This window comes from Chiloscyllium punctatum, chromosome 13, assembly GCF_047496795.1.
Source record: "Chiloscyllium punctatum isolate Juve2018m chromosome 13, sChiPun1.3, whole genome shotgun sequence".
NCBI lineage: Eukaryota > Metazoa > Chordata > Chondrichthyes > Orectolobiformes > Hemiscylliidae > Chiloscyllium > Chiloscyllium punctatum.
In genome coordinates, this window is record NC_092751.1 from 80250448 (window position 1) to 80273836 (window position 23389).

The window sequence follows — 23389 nt, forward strand, 5'->3', positions numbered from 1 at the left end:
CACCCGCTTAAATGTTTTGGATTTAAGGAATATAACACCTGACATCCAAACTGGCATGTTGAATGGTGTAATGCTGGTGTAGATCAGAATGTAGAACTAAATTTAAATATTTAATATCCATGGGTTGAATTTTCCTTGTAGTAAATATGGGACTAGACATTCATCCCTTCACATTTGAGCTAGGCTTTGTCTCCATTTGAGTAAACTAATTTAATATCCTGTTCCCTCATCTTCATTAAACAATTCTGTCAAATAAGCATCACAATTGTCTGCACAAAAACTGTTCAGATTTCAAACTGAAACAGCTTAAAAATGTGTTCCGTTATCAGGAAGGAGATTTTGGGGTAGTGGTAACCAATGTTTCCTCAAGTAGGAGGTTCTGCGCACACCGACTGGAAACTAACTCTGTGGAAAAACAATTAGAAGGAACATGGTGGTAACATTACTAGGTGAACACACCAGAGTCAAATGTTGTGGAGAGAAATTAGTTCAAATCCTATCAAAGCAACTGATGACATTTCGGTTCTGAAATCTGGACATTTATATCAACAATGGCAACCACAAGAATTGTCAAAACCCAAGGAATCATTTCAAAATTAAACTTGCTGCGACCAACTGAGGGGATTTGGTTGAATAACCAAGGGCAGCCTGTCATTCCTAAACAATGGGAACCGCTGATTTGAGGAATCACTTCTGGGATCACACTAGATAGGAGAATGTTGCCCAGGGACTGGTCGTAATAAGTAATACCCAGAGTTACCACCATCTGCAATACATCCGCACCACAGCGAAAAAAATTAACATAGAATAGAACATTAGAAGTCATTAAGAAAAGAATTAAACCTGGTGAAATGGTCAAATGGTATTGAGGAATAAAAGAAGGAGGAGGCCATTCAGCCCCCAGACCTGTTCAGTTAGATCATGGCTGACGTGCATCTTAACTCCATCTCCCCGTCTCTGCTCTTCATCACTTAACACATTTTATAACAAAAAATCCATTCATCTCAGTTTTGAAATTTTCTATTGATTTAGTCTCAATAGCTTCTGGGTGAGGGAGTTCCAGATTCTCACTCCCTTTGCATCACACAGTGCTTCCTGACATTAATCTGAACAGTTGAACTTCACATCGTAGATTAAGTCTCATGGTTTTGGACTCCCCCAACAAAGGCTCTCTCTACCTCCCCTATGAAATCATTTCATTATCATTAGGAATGCAATTGGATCATCCCTTAATCTTCTCTACTCCCAAAAATGTATTTTATTCATACATTCAAATCTAACCAAGTTAGATTTATGTTGTTAATTCTATCAAGTGCAAATGATTTGTCAAGTATTTATTATGCAAGCTTTATGTATTTTATTCATAAAGCTTACATAATAAATACTTGACAAATCATTTGCATTTGATAGAATTAACAACTAAATCTAACTTGATTTTATACAATGTGTTTCTCACTTTTGTTATTCAATACAACTGTAATAACCTTAATATTTACGACATACATTCCATGTCAGACACACAGCCGAAGGGCAAACCATTTTAAATTGAAAATTACAGGAAGTGTGATAGAAATAAGCTTTTTCTCCCTGCAGCATGTTCCACTCTGAAATGTCTCAGCATTCATGATCTTCATAGTGTATGTTCAAGCAGCCCAAAGGGTTCTACAGTTTCTTGTCCCTCAGTGTGTGATGGTTGAAGATCCAAGTCAGCAACCTTTTCATATTGCACCTTTGTGACACCCGTCCCAAGCTTTACTACTTTCTTCAACACATAGTCCTGCATTTTACAATCTGCTGCAAGCCTCATTTATCTCGCCCTGTAATTTAGCTATTTTAGGGTAGTACCATTCTGGTGAATGTGTGCTGTCTCTTTCCAAGGTCACTATATCCTTCCTATGGTATGATGCCCAGAACTGACTGCAGTAATCCAGATGCTGTCTGACCAGAGATGCATACTCTCAGACCAAAACTTCCACCTCATGCCATTTTTGTTCTCGGCTAACATTCCACTAAACTTTTCAATTATTGTTTACCAATACTCGCACTTGAATCCCTAACTCTCTCACTATTCCTCCTCCTCACTATTTAGAAACACTTTCTTCTCTACATGTCTGAGGTCCAAAGTGAATGACTTCACACTTGCCCACACTGAAGCATTGAGGAAGTTCTGACCAGGTGCCCATCCTTGTTCTAAAAGATCAGAAACAATACAGAGAGGATCATAGAATCCCTACAGTGTAGAAGCAGGCCATTTGGCCCATTAAGTCCACAACAACCTCTTAAGAGCATCTCACCCAGACCCAACCCCCTACCCTATCCCCTGTAACCCTGCATTTCCCATGGCTGATCCACATAGCCTGCACATCCCTGGACACTATGACCGTTTAGGATGGCCAATCTACCTAACCTGCACATCTTTGGACTGTGGGAGGAAACCGGAGCATCCCCACACAGACACGGGGAGAATATGCAAACTCCACACATACAGTTGTCTGGGAGTGGAACCACACCCAGGTCCCGAGTGCTGTGAGGCAGCAGTGTTAACCACTGAGTCTCCGCGGTGCCCAAGGATGGAGGGACATCCACTGTCAAATTGAAATTAATGGAGCAAGAAATTCTGAAAGCCTGAAAATACAAGTAATATAAGCAGGAAAAAACTATTCAGCCTGCTGTGTCATTCTGTAAAATCATAGCTGACTTTGAACATCCAGTCCACTTTCCCACCCACTCCCTATGTACCTTGATTCCCCGAAAATCCAAAAATTGGAATACTCCAGCCTTAAAAATATTCAATAATGGTATCTTCTCAACACTCTGGGATAGACAATTCCAAAGATTCACAATCCTCTGAGCTGTTTATTTCTTCCCTTCTGGTGCCAAACCCTGACACTGTGCCCCTTGGTAGGGGAACCATCTCTCAGAGTATACTGTGGCTTCAGAACCTTTTAAATAGAACAAAAAGCTGCAGATGCTGGAAATCTGCAAAAAAAAAACCCAGAAATCACTGGAGAAACTCTGCCAGGACTGGCAGCATCAGTGGAGAGAAAGCAGAGTTAATGTTATACATATTATATAATCTGTATAATTGGTAATAATACCACCCTTTTAAAACTTTAATGCAAACTTGATTGTGACCCTTTTGGAGGAGTGGGATAAGGAAATTCAGATCACTCCTCCTAATTAGATTTTAACACAATACCAAAGACACCAACAGTGGTTCATATATATATAACTCTAAGGGTTAATCTCCTTGGCTGTCTCAGTAATCGCTCAGATTAGATACTTCCTCCATCTGCTTCCTTGCCTGGTACTTCTCCCTCTCGAAGGCTGCTCTCCCATTTCCATTTCTTATCTTCCTTTATTCTAACTTCAATAGCATGCTCCTGTAACCACAGACTCCTACACAGAGCTTCATCATTAGAACCATAGAAACCCAACTGCAAATTTATTCTTTTGCCTTTCTTGTGAATTTTATATTCAAGGTTAATTTCTGACATCCAGTGCTTTTGTCTGCTCCCAGATCTAACTCAGCCACAGGGTTAGATACAAAGTAAAGCTCTCTGTCCCCAGCTAACACTCCCAGTACAGGGATAGCACAAGATTAGCTCCAAAGTAAAGCTCTTCTTACACTTTAGATGTAAAGCTCCATCTATACTGTTGGTCATCAAACATTCCCAGGACAGGGACAGCACCAGGTTAGCTTTAGAATGAAGTTCCCTCTACTCTTTAAACTGAAATTAAACTGTCCCCATTAAACCTTCCCAGGACAGGTACAGAGTGAGTTTAAATACAGAGAAAAGCTCCCTCTACATTGTCACCGAGGAAGGTACAGCACAGAGTTAGAAACAGAGAAAAACTCCCTCTACATTGTCATCTAGGACAGATGCAGCACAGGGTTAGATACAGAGAAAAGCCATCTCTACATTGTCACCTAGGACAGCTACAGCACAGGGTTAGATACAGAGAAAAGCTCCCTCTACATTGTCACCTAGGAAGGTACAGCACAGGGTTAGATACAGAGAAAAGCCATCTCTACATTGTTGCCTAGGACAAGTACAGCACAGGGTTAGATACAGAGAAAAGCTCTCTCTGCATTGTCTCATTTAACACTTGGGTGAAGTTGCAGCTCAGGTTAACTGGAAAGTTTCTTTGACAATGTCACAACCTCACGTGACCCGTCTGAATCAATGTTATATTTCTTCCATTCCCCTCATCAAGTTCCCCACTCTCATTAAATTTATGGCAAAGCTGAGATTGCCAACAGGAAATTTTTTTTCACATTTTAGACCCTTACAGCCACCAGGTCTTGAGAATTTGTTCTGAAACTCTAAACTCGAAACAATAGATTTGAACCTAAAATCAAGGAAAGCAGATATATTTACATATCAGAAAGCCAATGTCATTGGGTCAAAGTACAATTACTTAGTTACTACCTTCCTCCATTCTAGATACAAAATTGTAGATGCCAAAATATAAATTCAACCAATTGTAGTCATTGTCCTGTCTAACAACATGTTCTATCCAATCACAGCCAGTTAAACAACAGACTCCATCTAAACAAATCTCACTGCATTTCACTTTTACTTTTATAATACTCTAATGACAGTACCTATTTCAATTCCTCATAAATGAGTTAATCTTTGGACTATAGACTGATATATAATATAAAACTATTTGACAGGGCTTTCTAATTAGCCCTGTTCTCCTGCTCTTTCCCTGTTTCCTGCAAATAATTAATTATTTATCTGATTTCCTTTCCAAGTCAGTGTTCAATTTGCTTCTAACAATCTTTCAAGCAGTGCATTTCGCCACGTAAAAATAATTCACATCCCAGCTTTTAGTCCTTTAACTATATATTTTTTTGATTCTTCTGCCGATCAGGAATAATTTCACTTTACATATCCTGGATATTTTCCAATTCAACCTGTTCAGAGATGTTACTATACACCTCTGAAGCAGACGGGACTTGAACGCAGGCCTCCTGGTCGAGAGGTAGGGACATTACCATGCAGCGCCAGTGCCCCTCTTATCTACTTCATCAACCTGCTCAGCATTTGAACCTGTCCTAAATCACCCCTCAACTTCCTCTGCTCATGAAAATTGACACCTCCTTTGCTAGTCATTCAACTTAAACCCTGTATTTTACAGTAAGTCTTCACTGCACCCTCTCTTCCTGGGATGGGGTTGATTTTGGAACTCAGTGTAACCAGTTTACAGGTGCTGCAAACGACTTACCTGGCACATAAATTCCACAGGATTGACAGCATTCCTCAGAAGGTTTTCAATTTCTTCCATGTCAGTGTAATAAACTAGAGTTGCTGAGCTTACTTTCAAATCCCCTGAGTATATAGTGAGTGTAATCAATCCTGAAGGCATGTCTGTGAAATACAAGGCAAAGGTGTTAGATATTCCATCATCGAAGATAACGTCACACCATCCCTAATATCTGTATTATTAAATCTGATAACACAATGTCATCTCTACCTGCATTAACACTCAGATCTCCCACTCCACCAAGGACATGCAGGTCCTTGGACTCCTCCATCGCCAGACCATAGCAACACAACGGTTGGAGGAAGAGCGCCTCATCTTCTGCCTAGGAACCCTCCAACCACAAGGGATGAACTCCGATTTCTCCAGTTTCCCCATTTCCCCTCCCCCCCACCTTGTCTCAGTCAAATCCCTTGAACTCAGCATCGCCTTCCTAACCTGCAATCTTCTTCCTGACCTCTCCGCCCCCACCCCCACTCCGGCCTATCACCCTCACCTTGACCTCCTTCCGCCTATCGCATTCCCAACGCCCCTCCCCCAAGTCCCTCCTCCCTACCTTTTTATCTTAGCCTGCTGGACACACTTCCCTCACTCCTGAAGAAGGGCTGATGCCCGAAACGTCGATTCTCCTGCTCCTCGGATGCTGCCTGGCCTGCTGCGCTTTTCCAGCAACACGTTTTCAACTCAGATCAGATCAGCCATGATGTTAACGGCAAAAAAGCAGAAGAGGCTCAAGGAGCGAAATGTCCTTTTCCTGTCCCTAACTCGGGTGATCACATATTCGATAGATCTTTCATTACCATTCTGAGATTTGAGTGTTTGCTAATTTTGGATGCAGTCCTCTGAACTTGAATGTACTTGATTAACAGCAGAGCCTCTTACATTTGCCAAGTAGGTTTGTTTGCATCAAAAACAGGGGATTTTATAAAGGGATTGGTCAGATACGAGCAGGAATTTGGGGAGGGTGGTTAGTGTCAGTATACAGGGAGGCACGGGAAGAATGTTCGGAGGAGGTGGAATTATCATGAAGATGGTAATTGTAGAGCTGCACCCCCCCCCCCCCATGGCTGCGGGCAGAGACTGGACTGGTGTAAGTCCAACAGTGAGTTGGCAGAGAAATTGGCGAATGGAGCCAGTGGTTGCAAAGTCCAATGTAAACAATAACACAGGGAAGTTGCTGCCTGACGATGTTATAGAGTCATAGAGATCGACGGCAAAGAAAAAGGGCTTATCGAGTCTACGTCAGTCAAAAACAACCATCGAGCTATTCTAATCCCACTTTCCAAAATTTGGCCTGTAGCCTTGGTATCCAAGTACACATCTAAATACCTCTTAAATGTTATGACCTTAAATGTTATGAGGGTTTCGGCCTCGACCATCCTTCAGACAGTGAGTTCCAGATTCCCACCACCCTCTGGGTTTTTCCACACATTCCCTCTAAACCTTCTGCCCCTTACCTTAATCTACCTCCCCTCCTCTTATCACCGATCCCTCCATCCAGGTGAAGTGTTTCTTCCGATCTACCCTCATAATTAATACACCTTAAAAACGTCCCCCCCCCCCTTAATTTCCTCTGCTCTGAGGAAATCAACCCAGTCTGTACGATCTCTCTTTCTAACTGAAACACTTGCCATAAGGAATGAGCTGTAGTTCAGAGCTGGTTGACAGTCCCATTCCTTCTCAGTTTGTCTACGTAAATCCCAGCTTGATAAAGAGCAGGTTGCAAATGGCTGGGCTAGTGCATGAGAGATGTTTTGGAAATGGATCCGTGGCACATGCTGATGAGTGAATGAAAAGTTTGAAAAAAATTGAGACATTTGTTTACTTGACGTAATGTCAGTTACTCATTCCTCATTGGTGTTTTTGATTCATTCCTTCTTCTGATGTGATTATCAATCCTTCCAAAGGAGTTACACACAAAAATGCTACCTCACACATCACACTGGAAAAATGTGCAATTAAAAGTCTAATGATGATTAGGAATCCATTGTCGATTGTTCAGAAAAACCCACCTGGTTCACAAATGTCCTTTAGGGAAGGAACCTGCCATCCTTACCTGGTCTGGGCTGACATGTGACTCCAGACCCACAGCAATGTGACTGACTCATAACTGCTCTCTGGGCAATTAGAGATGGGTAATAAATGCTGCCTAACCAGTGATAGTGATTGGTAGAAATTGGGTCTTAAATTATCAAAAATAAACCAACAAATAAACATCTCCCGAAGGGAATAAAATGACACTCCAACTAAGAGAATGTTTCCACCATGGCAACTGGTGAAATTTTAAGTTAAATTAAAATGTTTGGAAGTGAAAGTTGATCTCAGTGTTGGTGAGTATAAAATAATTGTCAATTGTTGTAACGTCCTATCCAGTTACTGATGTCCTTTAGGGAAGGAAATCTGCCGTCCTTACTTGGTCTGGGCTGCGTATGACTCCAGACCTACAACAATGTGACTGATTCTTAATTATCCTTTGAACTGACCTCGTGAGCCACTCAGCTAAAGGGCAATTAAGGATGGGCAGTAAAATGTAGCAAGCCCAGCCAGTGACGTCCCACCTCCTATGAATGATTTTAAAATATGCATTATGAATGTGGCAGCTACAAGTGCATAATCCAAATATCTGTAACAGGTAAACAATGACAAGTGACAGACTGCTGAGTAAAGAAACAAACATTGTAAGTTTGGGAGAGGGAATTGCAGGTGAACAATGTCTGTCACTTCCCTTTGAGGACAGAGCTGAAAACGTGTTGCTGGAAAAGCGCAGCAGGTCAGGCAGCATCCAAGGAACAGGAGAATCGACTGCCTGAAACGTCGATTCTCCTGCTCCTTGGATGCTGCCTGACCTGCTGCGCTTTTCCAGCAACACATTTTCAGCTCTGATCTCCAGCATCTGCAGTCCTCACTTTCCCTTTGAGGACAGTAGACTGTGGAACTCTTGTCTATAGAGTTTAACCAGGGTCTCGTAAACAGGCCAAGTTTCTCATGGAACTTCATTCAACAAAATCATCAGACATTGATTGTAGAATGGGAAGCAGAAAGCCCAAGATTGGTTTATGATCCATCAAGGGGCCTTAGCTGAGAAGAGGTAAATGTTGGATATGAAATGAAGGGAGAGAAAGTTCTTTTGCTGGAGGGGAACCTAAAAACTATTTACTGGTATTTCCCAGCACCTGTCTTCATCCACTCTGTGACTAACCTAGTCTGACAGGCAGAAGGGAACTCCCTCTCCAAGAGTAGTTTAGACAGCAGTTTAAGAAGGCAGATCAACATCACCTTCTCAAGGACAACTAAGGATGGGCAATAAAATGTAGCAAGCCAGCAATGTCCATATCCTATGAGTGAATGAAATTTAAAAAATAAATCCACTGTGAACATGGACTCATTGCCATCTAGGTGCTGTAGGCATGGGAGGAGAAACTGGTCACCTTCCTGGCATCAATCCTGGAGAAAGAAACAAGGGCCAGGTGGGTAAGGCTGGGTTAGGCCTCACCGTCCATATTTTCTGCCCAGCTCCAGAAGACCCACATTTGATTTTGGACAAGACCACAGAGGAGAATCCTGACCTAAATCTGCTGTGATTCTGAGCAAAGAGCAATAAACAAAAACTGCAGATACCAAAAATCTGAAATGAAAGCTGGGCATGGCAGAAAGCTGTGAGTTCAATTCACAGCCTGGGTGTGGGGGTTGGTTAGCTCAGTTGGATGGATGGCTGGCTGGCTTGCAGTGCAGAGCAATGCCAACAGCGTGGGTTCCATTCCTGCACTGGCTAAAATGACAATGAAGGATTCTCCTTCTCAACCTCTCCCCTCACCTCAGGTTAAACAACTACTTGCTACCTCTGTCCAATGAAAGAACAGCCCTCTGGTCAGGTAAGGATGTGGCAAATTTCCCTTTATGATTCTGTTCCCCTTTTGTTCCACTCAAAAACAACCTTGTCAGCCAAATGCTCCCAGACTTGCTGAGTCCAGAGGACAGTGGGTCAGATTGGAGTCACATGTAGTCTTCACCAGGTAACAGATTACAGTTTCTCTTCACTGAACAGTATTTGCAAAGAGATAAGTTGCGTTATCTTTCTAACAGCAAACCTACTGCTATGATGAATTATTTATTGAATCCAATGTAATGCAATGCTAGGATGCGATTGCAAACCCACATCTTGCTCATGTACATCAAAAACGTTTCAACTGTCTTCCCAGATGAATCATGAGAAAGCAATTGATGGATGTAACTCCTGCCACTCAGGAGGGCATTGATTAATTGGTGGACAATATATGAAATCTCTGGGGTATTCGAAAACTGCACATTTGACAGGTTAGGATTTCTGATCAGGGAAATGGGCAGAGTCATCCCTGAGTGGCATCTCTCAACAAAGGGTTGTTCCTGTCCTAAAGTGGAAACTCTCCCCTATATACTCATACTATTTAGAAATTAAAACTGCTGAGTCTCAATCTGCTGATTCCGTTTATATAATTGACATTCTGGACATGTTCAAGTAAAGATGCCAGAACACCAACAAAAAACAAGACACTTGAAACGAAAACTGCTCTCAAGCTTGTACAGGCATGATAGGCTGAATGGCCTCCTTCTGTGATTTTATCTACATAAAGGCTGAGGCATTTTATCGAAAGAGTTTAATGATGCAGTTATTTGGGATGTACATTTTTTTTTGAGACAGTTTTTACAAGTTTCCAGTCAGGAATTGGACAACAGGAGAAGTGAACGAGGGTGACAGCAGGGCAGAGTGTGAATGTAATCTCTGCCCACTCAAGACAAGTTTCCTGCTCACAGAGCTGACTCCTACCTGGCGCTTGAGCAGATAACGTGTACTCATTGACAAACATGGCTGGAACACGAACAGCAGCCTTCACACCGAACGTAAAGTCAATTTCACATTTGACTTTGGTGTCCAGTTTGACCTTCAGAATAACAAAAATCTGCTGCGGGGTCTGAAATTAAACGCAGAAGGATATCGAACATTTAGCATATTGTAGCAACACTAGTGAACCTTCCAACAGCAATGGAGCTATGTGCAACATTCTATCCAGCCACATGAATTATATTTTTAAAAAGCTATACAATTACAATAATGAAAATAATAAAAGTAAAATGCTGTGGATTCTGGAAGTCTAAAATAATATTGCCAGCTCCAATAATTTGTTCTCTTGGAATAAGAAAATAGACTATAGAAAGAGAGAAACCTATTTCCATCTTTCCTTCTTTCTCTCTCATTCTTCCTGTGTGCCTACCTCTGTGGTATTTGTCCTGATTACTGGTATCTCATGGTAGCTGCCACCACTGATGGTATATGGCACAGGGTAAGGGTTATTGGAGGTAGATTGCTATCTCCAATCATCCTTTTCAGTACCGAGTCTAAGGCCTGTCTGATGATCAGTGGTAGAGGATACAACCATGGTGAGCCTGAACAGAAGAGGCACTTGTCTTGGTTACTAGCATGACTTATTGCATGACAGCACTAAGTACAACAACACTATCAGTCCAGGTAATGACTCAGCTCTTTGTTATAAATCAACCTCCTTCAGGAATGTTATTAGAGACTACTGGAGTAGGTGGGACTTGAACCCAGGCCTTTTGGCTCACAGGTATGGACACTATCATTATTCCACAAGACTTCAGGGTAATTGCTAGCATTCTGGGGAGCTGTACAGAGTATGTCTGCTCCCTATAATGACTCATGTCAAATCTCTCATCCCTGGCCAAAGATTGCATGGCATCATCAAATTCGATGGAGCAAGTACAATTTCAACATTAACTCTTTCAGAACCAGTATCTTACACAATGCTCTATCTTCCCCACTTTCCTATCTGACTTACACACACTTCACTCAATTTCATACAGCTATTTCTCTTTTGGATGTAGGTTTGCTAGCTGAGTTTGGAGGTTCATTTCCAAACGTTTCATTACCTTACGAGGTAACATCTTCAGTGGGCTTCAGGCAAAGCAATGCTGAAAATTCCTGCTTTCTATTTACATGTTTGGGTTTCTTTGGGTTGGTGATGTCATTTCCTGTGGTGAAGTCACTTCCTGTTCCTTTTCTCAGGGGGTGGTAGATGGGGTCTAACTCGATGTGTTTGTTGATAGAGTTCCGGTTGGAATGTCGTGGGTTAGACCCCATCTACCACTGCTACCTCAGAGCCAGGGACCCAGGTTCGACTCCAAGCCTCAGGTTTCCATCTGTGTGAAGTTTGCACGTGCGTGTGTGTATGTTTTCTCCAGGTGCTCCAGTTTCCTCCCATAGTCCAAAGATGTACAGGCTAGGTGGATTAGCCATGGGTAATGCAGGGTTACAGGGATAGGATTGTCTGGGTGGGATGCTCTTCGGACGGTTGGTGTGGATCGATGGGCCAAATGGCCTGCTTCTGCACTGTAGGGGTTCTATGATAACAGGCTGAATAATCTACTCCTGCTCTTATTTTCCTGTGTTTCTATGTATACATTGATCATTATATTATTTGCATTAATCAATTCTTTTTAACTGAGAGTTGCTGTGCACAATCGAGGCATGGAATCATCACCAGATTAATGTTTCAAGCAACTCATCTTTGGTGAGACATAAAAGTACTGTATGGTAATTGAGCAAGGTCCATGCAACAGTCAATACCTACCCCGCATGGGATCCTATCCGGTAGAACTTTCACTGTGTTTTCTTGGGGGTCTCTGAAAGTTTGGGAACACAGTTCCACAGTGGATTTTGCTACATTACTCCGCACTTTGGCTTGAGGTTCAGCTTGCAATTCAGATTCTGTTGTGTCGCAGCCCGAGTCTCTGCCGTAACCTGAAGAGGTACAAATTTCAGATGTTTGATTATAAAGAGGTATAGGAGCTTTGCTCAGGGTTTGCCTAACTCCTGAGACATGTTTTGGCTTCTGCACATCACTTTCAACTGATACAGCAATGGCAATCATCTGTCATAGAGAGACGCTCAAAAATGTAAACAATTCGAGTGTAAACAGATGCTTGATCCTTTTGGGGCAGGTATGCGTGACTGTAGGGAGCCTGTAGGCCACAATATGTCCTGTAAAGAAGGGTGACTGGGACAGTTAGCCAGGTCAGTGGGAGAGGAGGTTGCTGGGTAAGTTGGTGGCGATTGAGTCAGTCACACTCTAACCCTTCCCCTCCTCCCCTTCACTCCTCTCCCAACTCTGAAACAAGCTGCCCACAAAGTAGGCCGAGAGAGGAGGAAAACAGGCTGAAAGACAGCCCACTTCCACCTTCCAATTTCAGGTGAGGCCTGCTGGGAGAGGTGGACCACCGTCTGTGTTACTTAAACTCCTTTCTCCTCCCTCCCTGGAGACCAGGAAGTGAGGCCTTGTCTGTACCTTTGCAGCTCTGCTACTTAATAGAAATGGCAAAAGACATTTTATTCATTAGCTCTACTGCTTGACAGGTTTTAATGGTCAATTTTATTGATGACTGATTTGAATTATTAACTTTCTGTTTTGGAATTATCTTTTTTGTTTCTGATTTTGTTGTTTACTCTTGTGACAGATCTTATCCTTCTGAAATGTGCTCACTGTGTTCCTCTGTTCGTGAGAGATAACTTACAAAGTGTCTCCCTCACTCACCCCGTATGCAATTTCTGAGTAAAATTAAGTATTATAAGAAAGAGTTGGATAGAGCTCTCAAAGATAGTGGAATCAAGGGTTATGGAGATAAGACAGGAAGAGGATACTGATTAGGAATGATCAGCCATGATCATATTGAATGGTGGTGCAGGCTAGAAGGGCTGAATGGCCTACTCCTGCACCTATTGTCTATTGAACTACAGCAGGCAACATGGTTTATGTCCAGTCTGTGTGTCAACAGCAAGATTAGCCTTTGTTGGAGATGCATTAATTCTGATTTATACTAAGAACGAGTCATTAATCCATGCCTGAGTATTGCATGAAGGAGGTAATTAAATTCTAACTGGAAGCGACCATCCGTTAAACTTGTTGATCTCAATGGGTCACTGCTCAAGAAGAATGTTTCCACCTTCTTGTGGTTGAATATCCAGGGGTAATAGCTGTGATAGCCCAGATGGTGGGGCAGTCAGGAAGCTAAGGTAGACAGAGAACCTGTGGTCTCTCAGAAGGTTGTTCAGAATCACACAACTGTTACAGCACAGAAGAAGGCCATTCATCCCATCATGCCTGTACTGGTTCTATCATCTAGTGCCGATTTCCTGCCTTTTCCTCATCCCTCTGCCTATCATTTCTATCCAAATAACTATCCAGTGCTCCTCTTGCTTGCCTTAATTGAATCTGCCTCCACAACACTTCCAGTAACTGCACTCTAGACCCTACCTACTTGCTGAGTGAAGACGATTCTTCTTCCATCACCCTCATTTTGTTTGTACATCCATGTCCCACATCTTTAAATCTACACACTTCTCGTTCTTTCTTCTTTTACAAGGGCAACAGATTATCCCAATCTACATTACCCAGCCTGCTCATCATTCGGAAACCCTCTGTCAGATCTCGTCTCAACCTTCTTCTTTCAAGGGAGGACCGTCCCAGTTCTTCAAATGATGCGCCTCATTCCTGGAACCATTCTAGTTAACCATTTCTGTACTCTCTCTCCAATGCATTCACATCTTTTCAGTAATAGGATGTCCACAATGGTACACAACACGACAGATGAGATCTAACAAGACAGTAACATGGATAATGCTGAAAACGAAATCTTTCTGGTCTGGGGCTGTACGGACTGCATTCTCTGTCCATAGCCCTCTATGTTACCAGCTGACGTAACAACAGCCTGGCTTGGACTGTGCCTGTATTGAACTGGCTGGATTGGATGCCTGCAGTGAGTGCTGCGCTGTGAAGGTCAAAATGACTATAAGGTTTAACATCTCTCTCCCACAGCTGCATCCCCCCGCCCCTACCTCCAGGCCTGTCACAGGGTAGCCAACCCCATGGGTGGGAAGACCGATTCACCATTGTAGAGATGCCAACAGCAATGTATCTTGATAGACCCATGAACATGAGGCAAACAGATGGATAGGTACCGTGCATGGGCCGTAAGTAGTGGATCGAAATAAGGATTAGGAATCGGTGCAGGTTTGGTGGGCTGAAGCGCCTGTTCCTGTGCTGTATTGTATTGTATTGTATTGTTGTAGGGTCCTGTAGGGTCTTTATATCTGTAAATTGACTGTTCACTCCTTGAGGTGGGTATTCTGCTGGTTGGTGGCAGTCACACTATCAGTAAAATGGCAGGGATACTAATATCCCACAGCTCTCCTCTGTGTTACTGACCCAGTCTCCAGAACGGGACAGTCTCGTTTGTGAATCAGAGAAAGGAGGTAGAAACCAAATGCTTTGGGTTGAAGCACCATAACCAGTGCACCCTGTGACTTTGTTCTGGAGGGATTGGGCCATTTATTTAATAGCACTGTAAATTACTTTGCACAACTACGCACATTGGAACCCAGAGGGGCTGACCTCTGGATGGCTGTGCAGTGACCTACCACTGAGGGAACACTAGTTATGAGATTATAGACCACAGAGGATCAAGCTTCACAGAGTCAGTAACAATCTTAGAAACTATTGCCCAATGTTCGGTGGTGGGGGCATGGTCTGCAATGTGGGTGGGAGCACGGTATGGAGCAGAAACTATCAAAGAGTTCAGCCGCCACTAGCTTGAGGTCAACAAATAACCTCCAACAGTGTCAGCAGGTTTGATGTGAATTTTTGGGAATGAACTTGAGAGATGACAGTGTTATAAGCTCTGAGTAACATAAGTTGGAGCATGAGAAGGAAATGGAGAAATTAAGAATGTTTTAATGCAATCAGTTCTTGGAGAATAGACCTGAAGAGAGTGGCTGCATTCCACAAATGGAACTAAAAGAAAGCAAAACACAACATATTATCATTGATACTGAACACTGTAAATAGACATTGTTTGAACTGGGTGAAGTTCTACGGAAATGAGAATAATGCTTTCAGAATCTATTTGCTTTGGCAGTTCCTCATTTTTATAATTCGTACATGTATAAAGCAACTATTTCCATGTTTCACTTTCCCAGCATTACAAACTGTTCCACCGTGACACAGAAAGTGAGGACTGGACATCAGGATCGAGAGTGTGTTGGTGGGAAAACACAGCAGGTTAGGCAGCAGCCGAGGAGCACGAAAATCGATGTTTCGTGCATAAGCCCTTTTGTCAGTAATGAGGACTGTGAGCGAGGGGCTGAGAGATAAATGGGAGGGGGGTGGGGTTGGGGGGGGAAGGTAGCTGAGAAAGCAAGAGGTGGATGAAGGTGAGGGAGAAGGTGATAGGTCAGAGGGGAGAGTGTTGGACAAGTCAGGAGGGCGGTGTCGATTTGGAGGCTTGGGACTGGGATAATGTGGAGGGAGGGGAAATGAGGGAGCTGTTGAAATCCACATTTATCCCGTGTGGTTGCAGGGTTCCAAGGTGGAATATGAGGCATTCTTCCTCCAGGTGTCGCGTGGTAACGGTTTGGCAGTGGAGGAAGCCCCAGGACCTGCATGTCTTTGACGGAGTGGGTAGGGGAATTGAAGTGTTCAGCCATGGAGCGGTGGGGTTGGTGGGTGCAGGTGTCCCAGGGATGTTCTCTGAAACGATCCGCAAGAAGGTGTCCTGCCTCCCCAATGTGTAGGAGACTTGGGTGAGGGGGGGGGGGGGGGGGGGAGCGGTACAATGAGAGATGGACTCACTTGAGATCTTTATAGAGAGAGGAGGCGGCTTTTTATTTGACTCTGAGCTCACCTCATGTCCGTTGCACCCGATGTGGTCTGCTCTACATCAGGGAGATAGCACTCCTTCTTGCAGATTGTTTCAGAGAACATCTCTGGGACACCACCACCAATCCCACCGCCCCATGGCTGAACACCTCAACTTCCCCTCCCACTCCATCAAGGACATGGAGATCCTGGGCCTCCTCCACCACCAAAACCGTTATCACCCAATGCCTGGAGGAAGAACGCCTCATATTTCGCAACCCTGTAACTACGTGGCAGAAATGTGGATTTCAACAGCTTCCTCATTTCCCTCCCATTATCCCAGTCCCAAGCCTCCAAATCGCACCTCCCTCCTGACTTGTCTATCACACCCCCACCTCCACCCCCACCCCCCCCCCCGGCTTATCACCTTCTCCCTCACCTTCATTCACCTATTATTTTCTCAGTTACCTTCCCCCAATCCCCACTCCCCCTGCCATTTATCTCTCAGATGCCCCCCCACCCCACCGTCCACCATCCTCATTCCTGATGAAGTGCTTATGCCCGAAACATTGATTCTCCTGCTGCTCGGATGCTGCCTGACCTGCTGTGTTTTCACAACAACACACTCGCGATTGTTCCACGATGGCAAAGGTTTCCACACAGTGGCCGTGTAAGGAGTGAGAATAGTGTGCAAAAGTCAGGAATTTGGAGAGTGTGGGAATTCTGTGCTGTGGGCAATAAGATTACAGCTTCTATTCACATCCTGCACCTGCATTGATTCATGCTAGTTTGAGGCAATAGGTATCTGGAGAGTTTGCTCCGGACTTCCAATACATCTCATCCAGATGTACAGTGGGGTTGGTGTGACTCACTGCGAAAGGGGAAGAATCCAGGCGAAATAGACAATGGGAAACCACAGAAATGGATCCAATCCAGTAAGTACAATGTGCATGTTCTCTGAGAGGGTAACAACTATTGGAATGACAAGCAGCACCTGGACAAGGAGTGGGGGGGCTACAAGAATAGGAGGAGGACGGGCAGAATGATATGGAGGGGATTCCGAGATTATGGGACAGGTAGCACCATTTGTCAGGAGGACTGAGAATCTCACATGGCTTCTGCCCTCTTAGTGCTCAGACGAGTAACATTTTAAAACCAGTTTGAAGGGATCTTGGCGGAAGGGGGATGATTCATAATGGAACCCATGTAGGGAAGAGTATGTTTGTAGCATATCAGGAACGAAGAAAATTAAAAACAGAACCCCAAGCTTTACAAGTGTTAACGTGTCGTATCCAATGACTCTTGTTTGGATCTCAGTTACGAAGAAGTCACATCAGACTCAAACCATAACCTCTGTTTTGCTCTCCACAGATGCTATCAGACCTGCTGAGTTTCTCCGGAAATCTCTGTTTTTATTTCAGATCTCCGGCTTCTGCAGTATTTGGCTTTTATTAAATTTACTGCATCTGATTCACATCTCTGTTACCATTGGGATAAACGGAGTAAGAAGGTGAACTTGGGACTGAAAGAGGGGTTTGTTGAAGAGTTGCTCCATTGCATAGGACATGGGTGCTGGGACAAACACATAGCATGTAGGAACAAATTGAATGAAAGCTGGTGGGAGGGTGAGCTGTGAGACAATGCAGAGATCATAGAAACGGGTCATACGGTCTAACAAGTCCACACTGACCCTCTAAACAAAGAGTATTCCACCTAGGTGCTCTCCCCACCCGATTACTCTACACTTCCCCTGACGAATGCACCTAACCTCTACACATTCCTGAACACTATGGGCAATTTGGCGTGGCCAATTCACATAACCTGCACATCTATGGACTGTGGGAGGAAACCCATGCAAACACAGGGAGAATGAGCAAACTCCACACAGACAGTCACTGGAGGCTGGAATCAGACCCAGGTCCCTGGCGCTGTGAGAAAGCAGTGCTAACCACCGAGCTACTGTGCCACTGAGCCACTTTTGCTTCTTTGTGATTTGGATGAGCTGAGCGGAAGGATAAATGTGAGGTTACCCACTTTGGTAGCAAAAGCAGGAAGGCAGACTACTATTTGAATGGTGATAGATTTGGAAAGGTGCAAAGAGATCTGGCTGTCCTTTTACACCGGTTTCTGAAAGTAAGCATGCCGGTGTAGCAGGCGGTGAAGAAGGCAAATAATATGTTTGCCTCCATAGAGGATTGAAGTACAGGAGCAGGGGTATATTGCTACAATTGTACAGGGGGTTGGTGAGACCACAAGTAGAATATAGTGTTCTGTTTTGGTCTCTTTATCTGAGGAAGAATGTTCTAGTTATGGAGAGAGAGCAACAAAGGTTTATCGGACTGATTTCTGGGATGACAGGATTGATGTATGAAGAGAGACTGATCAATTAGGATTATATTCACTGGAGTTTAGAAGAATGAGGGAGGAGGTTTGCAAAGAAACCTACACAATTCCAACAGAACTACACAGGGTAAATGTAGGCAGGATGTTTCTGATAAGCAGGGATTCCAGAACCGGGGTCACAGTCTAAGGATATGGGGTAGGTCATTTAGGACTGAGATGAGGAGAAATTTCCTTCATCCAGAAAGTGGTGAGCCTGTGGAAAAGTGGTTAAGGCCAGTATATTTAAGGTTTTCAAAAAGGTATTAGATAAAGTTCTTAGAGTTAAAAGGATCAAAGGGAATGGGGAGAAAGCGAGAAGAGACTATTGAGTTGGGTGATAAACCTAATCATATTGAATACAGCAGGTTTGAAGGGCTGAATGGCCACTGCTGTGCCTAATTTCTATGTTTTTAATGTTTAAGGCAGATGCACATGGTTGTGGAGACCTGGCAAAAGGACAGTTAGCACCAGAAAACTAATATACTTGGTTATACTGTCTCCAGGAAAGGGCACAAAAATGTTAAGGATAGCTGGTTGAATGAGATTCATGTAAATTATCATGATGTAACTGATAACATGATTCTGACATCATTAAGAGAGGTGAGGCCAATCTGGAGTGAGGCTGTGAAGGGAGAAAAGTCTTGGACACTGCATGAGGGAGGGATACAGGGTATTTGAGAATTTATTGTGTCCAATTGTAAATAAAGGAGTATTACAGCACATAGGGGGTTATGCAACCTTACATGTGATAAGAAGCAAGCAGTGTTTGGAGCACCAACGTACAGAGACTCAACAGCAGAGAGCTAGCCCAGTTCAGATCCCACCAACACCTCAGCCACCCAACCTCCCAGTCTCTGTGTGACCCCGAAATGCAGGTAGAATGTTTCTGATGACGAGGGAGACCAGAATCAGGGTTACAGGCTAAGAATACTGGGTAAGAGAAAAAGTAAACTGCAGATGCTGGAATTCAAGTCAGAAGGAGACAAGCAGGAGGGTGGAAGAACACAGCATCAGGAGGTGGAGAAGTTGACATTTCGGAAGTCAGTCTGATAAATCTTTGTTACTCTCTCTCCATAACTAGAACCAGGTAAAGAGACCAAAAGAGCACACTATATTCTACATGTGGTCTCACCAACCCCCTGTACAAGTGCAGCAAGACATCCCTGTTCCTATACTTGAATGCTCTATGGAGGCAAACATACCATTTGCCTTCTTCACCACCTGCTACATTAGCATGCTTACTGAAGAAGGGTTAGACCTGAAACATTGACTTCTCCACTTCCTGATGCTGCCTGGCTTGCTGTGTTCTTCCAGCCTCCTGTTTGTCTACCTAAACAGACAGCGTAAGCCATTTCGGACTAAGGTGAGGAGAAATGTCTTCACCCAGAGAGTGGCGAGCCTGTGGAAAAGTGATCAAGGCTTTCAAGGTTTTCAAGGTTAAGGTTTAAGGTTTTTAAGAAGGTATTAGATAAAGTTCTTAGAGTTAAAAGGGATCAAAAGGGATGGGGAGAAAGTGAGAAGAAAGTACTGAGTTGGTTGATAAGCTATCATAATATTGAATACAGCAGGCTCAAAGGGCTGAATGGCCTCCTACTGAGCCCAATTTCTACCAAGTCAGACACTTGTAGACAGTGTCTGTACCGACATGGGGCAAAATACATCTTAGGGTGGGCTGACCCAGGACAAAAGGCTACATTACAGGAGAACACCGGGAAATCTGAGATTGTTAATCACCCTGAATAAGGGATGGGGACATGGTCTTAGCAACCAAGGATGAAATCGCACTGAAGATAAGAGAGGATGTAACAAGATGTAATTGAACTGTAGAGACTTCATCAGCAGAATTAGAAAAGGATTTACTTAGAAAAAGATTTAATTCTGTAATGGTTTCCAGTTGCAGCTGTGAAATTGTACACTGTAGACATAACAGTAGACAAATGTGTAGCAACTAGACGAAAGTGAGGACTGCAGATGCTGGATTTCAGAGTTAAAATTAGAGTGGTGCTGGAAAAGCACAGCAGATCAGGCAGCATCCGAGGAGCAGGAAAATCGACGTTTCGGGCAAAAGCCCTTCATCGGGAATCAGGAATGTGTAGCGACAGCAGAGGGGTTTTAATGGGGATTTTAACTATTGGAATAAGCAACTGCCCACAAGTCAGAAAGAGAATGAACTTTTTGAGAGTCTCTGAACTGATATTTCCTAAAACAACAAGGGGCTGTCCCATATTCGATGCTGCATTAATCAATGAGTTAGAATTACGTAACATTTAGATGAGGCTGACTTCGAAGGGGTGAGATAGAGACTGTCCACAGTGACCAGAGTGAAACTGTTAATAGATAAAACAGCTCTGCAGGTGGTGTTCCAGAAAGAATTTACAATGATCCAGAACCAATCTATACCCCAAAAGCGGTATAATCTCCTCTTGCTGAAAAGGACAGCCAATGTTAGATAATGAAAGGTGTAAGACAAATCATTGAATTATGGAAGAAAACTCAAATAGAATTGCAAAATAATCACACATCCTAGTAGAGGAGAAAGAGTTAAAGAGCAGCCAATAGCTACAAAGAAGAGCTGTAAATGGACAGTACGCAAAAAGACGTATCAACGTTCATGCACATTCTTTTACGATGAGATGAAAAAGGGATGTGATCAAGGAGAATGTGTTTTTGTCAGTGATCAGACAGAAATAGTGGACACCGAATCATTCTTTTGTCTCAGTGTTTACAGTTGAAAGATCAGGATGAGATATTCCGGGAAAACTGATGAATCAGGGTGAGTGACTCAGCAAGTGTCATGTAAACATTGATGGAGAGATTAATGAGTGACAAACACCCAGTACCAAGCAGTTTCTGTCCCAGGGTTTTAAAGCTGAGCATGTTGCAGATGGTCAAACTACAACTCCCCCAAATTTCACTTCATTCTCTGGAATCACCCTGTTTTTTTAAAACAAACATGTGTCAGAGGGAATCATCCAGTGAATGATGGACTTGTTAGTTTAGTGTCTGTTCTTGGGAGGCTTCCTCAGAGTATCATTAAGGATAGAGCGACTAAACACCCAGGGAAGGACCAAATTTGTACCAGTCGTGCCTGGAAGGTTTGAAGGTGGGTGGTGCTGAGCGGGGTAGGAAATCTCATAAAAAGTAGTGTGTGCCTGCCCAGTGGTCCCCAGATTGGCTCAGACATGCCAGACATTTTTTTGAGGAAGATGTTAGGGGACCCTCAGCTTGTGAGGCCTCCCCCCTCCCCGTGTACATTTCCAAGGTATTAACCCACTTGAACACCCTGACCTCTCAACGGCATTCAAGAACTTCAGTTCTCTCAATGGGACCTGCCTTGGTGGTACCCCAGACCCACCTTCAGATGGAGAGATGCCAGCCTGCCAAGTGTCCCTCTGAGGCTGGTCCTCCTCCCCAAATAGGGGTGAAAGTCTTCCTCTCCTTGAGACAAGTAACACCCTCCTGAATAGATGCTGGCTTGATGGTATCAGGGCAGGAAATCCTGCCATCTGAACAGTTGTGTCCTTGAAGTTATTCAACTGATCAGAGAGAGAGAGGGGGGGAGAGAGTCAAAATGGATTTGTAAAGGACAGGTCTTCCCTGATGAATCTGACTGCCTTTTTGAAGTGGTGATTAAAATAGTGAATGGGGAATGCCAAGGAAAGTTACTGATATGGACTTCCACAAAACATTTGATAACGTTCTTCATGAGAGTCTGTTAGCTAAATCTGAAGCTCAGGGAAGATCTGGCTACAGGCTGATTGACATACAGGGAAATACAGATTAGGGATATTGAGAATTGGCAGGATGTGATGGTGTCCCTCAAAGGTCTGTGAGGGCTTCAACTATTCAACTTATTTATCATTGACTTAGATAATGGTATTGAAAGCAATGTGCCAGTAGCAAAACACTAGGTGTCATTCAGAAGAATCAGAGAAGAAGGATGCAGCACCAGAGTCCATTTGGCCCATCATGTCCCTGCAGGCTCTCTCAGCTGCACCCACTATCCCAACATTTCCCCATAGCCCTGTAAATTCTTTTATTTTCAAATAATTAGCCAATTCCCTCTTGAAAGTCATGATTCAACCTCCCACCACTGCAAAGTGGTGTGGTGTTCCTTCCCTGGTCTAGCAATCTAGAACCTTGTGTGTTTGAATCCCACTGTGGTACACAGTGAAAAAGTTAAAAATCACACAACACCAGGTTATAGTCCAACAGGTTTATTTGGAAGCCCTAACTTTCGAAGTGCTGCTCCTTCATTAGGTGGTTGTGGAGAATAAGATCGTAAGACACAGAATTTATCGCAAAAGTTTACAGTGTGATGTAACTGAACTTATATATTGAAAACAACCTGTATATTAAAATATTTAATTTCAGTTACATCGCAATGTGAACTTTTGCCATAAATTCTGTGTCTTACAATCTTATTCTCCACAACCACCTGATGAAGGAGCAGCGCTCCGAAAGCTAGTGCTTCCAAATAAACCTGTTGGACTATAACCTAGTGTTGTGTGATTTTTAACTCTGTACATCCCAGTCCAAAACCGGCATCTCCAAATAGTGAAAAATTTGAATTCTTCATAATCTGAAATCATGACAAATGTTTAAAAATCCATCTGGTTCATAATATCCTTTCGGGAAGGAAATCTGCCATCCTTACTTGGTCTAGTTTAGATGTGACTCCAGACCCACTATGGTGTGTTTGATTCTGAAATGGTTGAGCAAGCTGCTCAGTTTCCCCGTGTCTGCGTGGGTTTCCTCCGGGTGCTCCGGTTTCCTCCCACAGTCCAAAGATGTGCAGGTCAGGTGAATTAGCCATGCTAAATTGCCCATCGTGTTAGGTGCATTAGTCAGAGGGAAATGGGTCTCGGTGGATTACTCTTCGGAGGGTCAGTGTGGACTGGTTGGGCCAAAGGGCCTGTTTCCACACTGTAGGGAATTTAATCAATGCTGACCTTAGCTGCGATGCCCACATCTCAAAGAACAGGAAAAACACTCATGCCATATATCCTGGATAGTAACTGCTCACTGCATAAAACTGTTTTTCCCTCATG

General features: G+C 43.5%; 1 protein-coding gene across 3 annotated transcripts in view; it reads right to left on the minus strand.

Annotated features, from left to right (window-relative positions):
• Nucleotides 1–23389, minus strand: part of pik3ap1 (phosphoinositide-3-kinase adaptor protein 1) — a 102087-nt gene that overhangs the window by 45046 nt on the left and 33652 nt on the right. For all 3 annotated transcript variants that reach the window (XM_072582947.1, XM_072582948.1, XM_072582946.1), the window contains exons 3-5: nt 11898–12067; nt 10076–10220; nt 5236–5378 (exon numbers count right to left, since the gene is read on the minus strand). In XM_072582947.1, coding sequence (XP_072439048.1) covers nt 5236–5378; nt 10076–10220; nt 11898–12067 — 458 coding nt within the window. The remainder of the gene's footprint in view (nt 1–5235; nt 5379–10075; nt 10221–11897; nt 12068–23389) is intronic.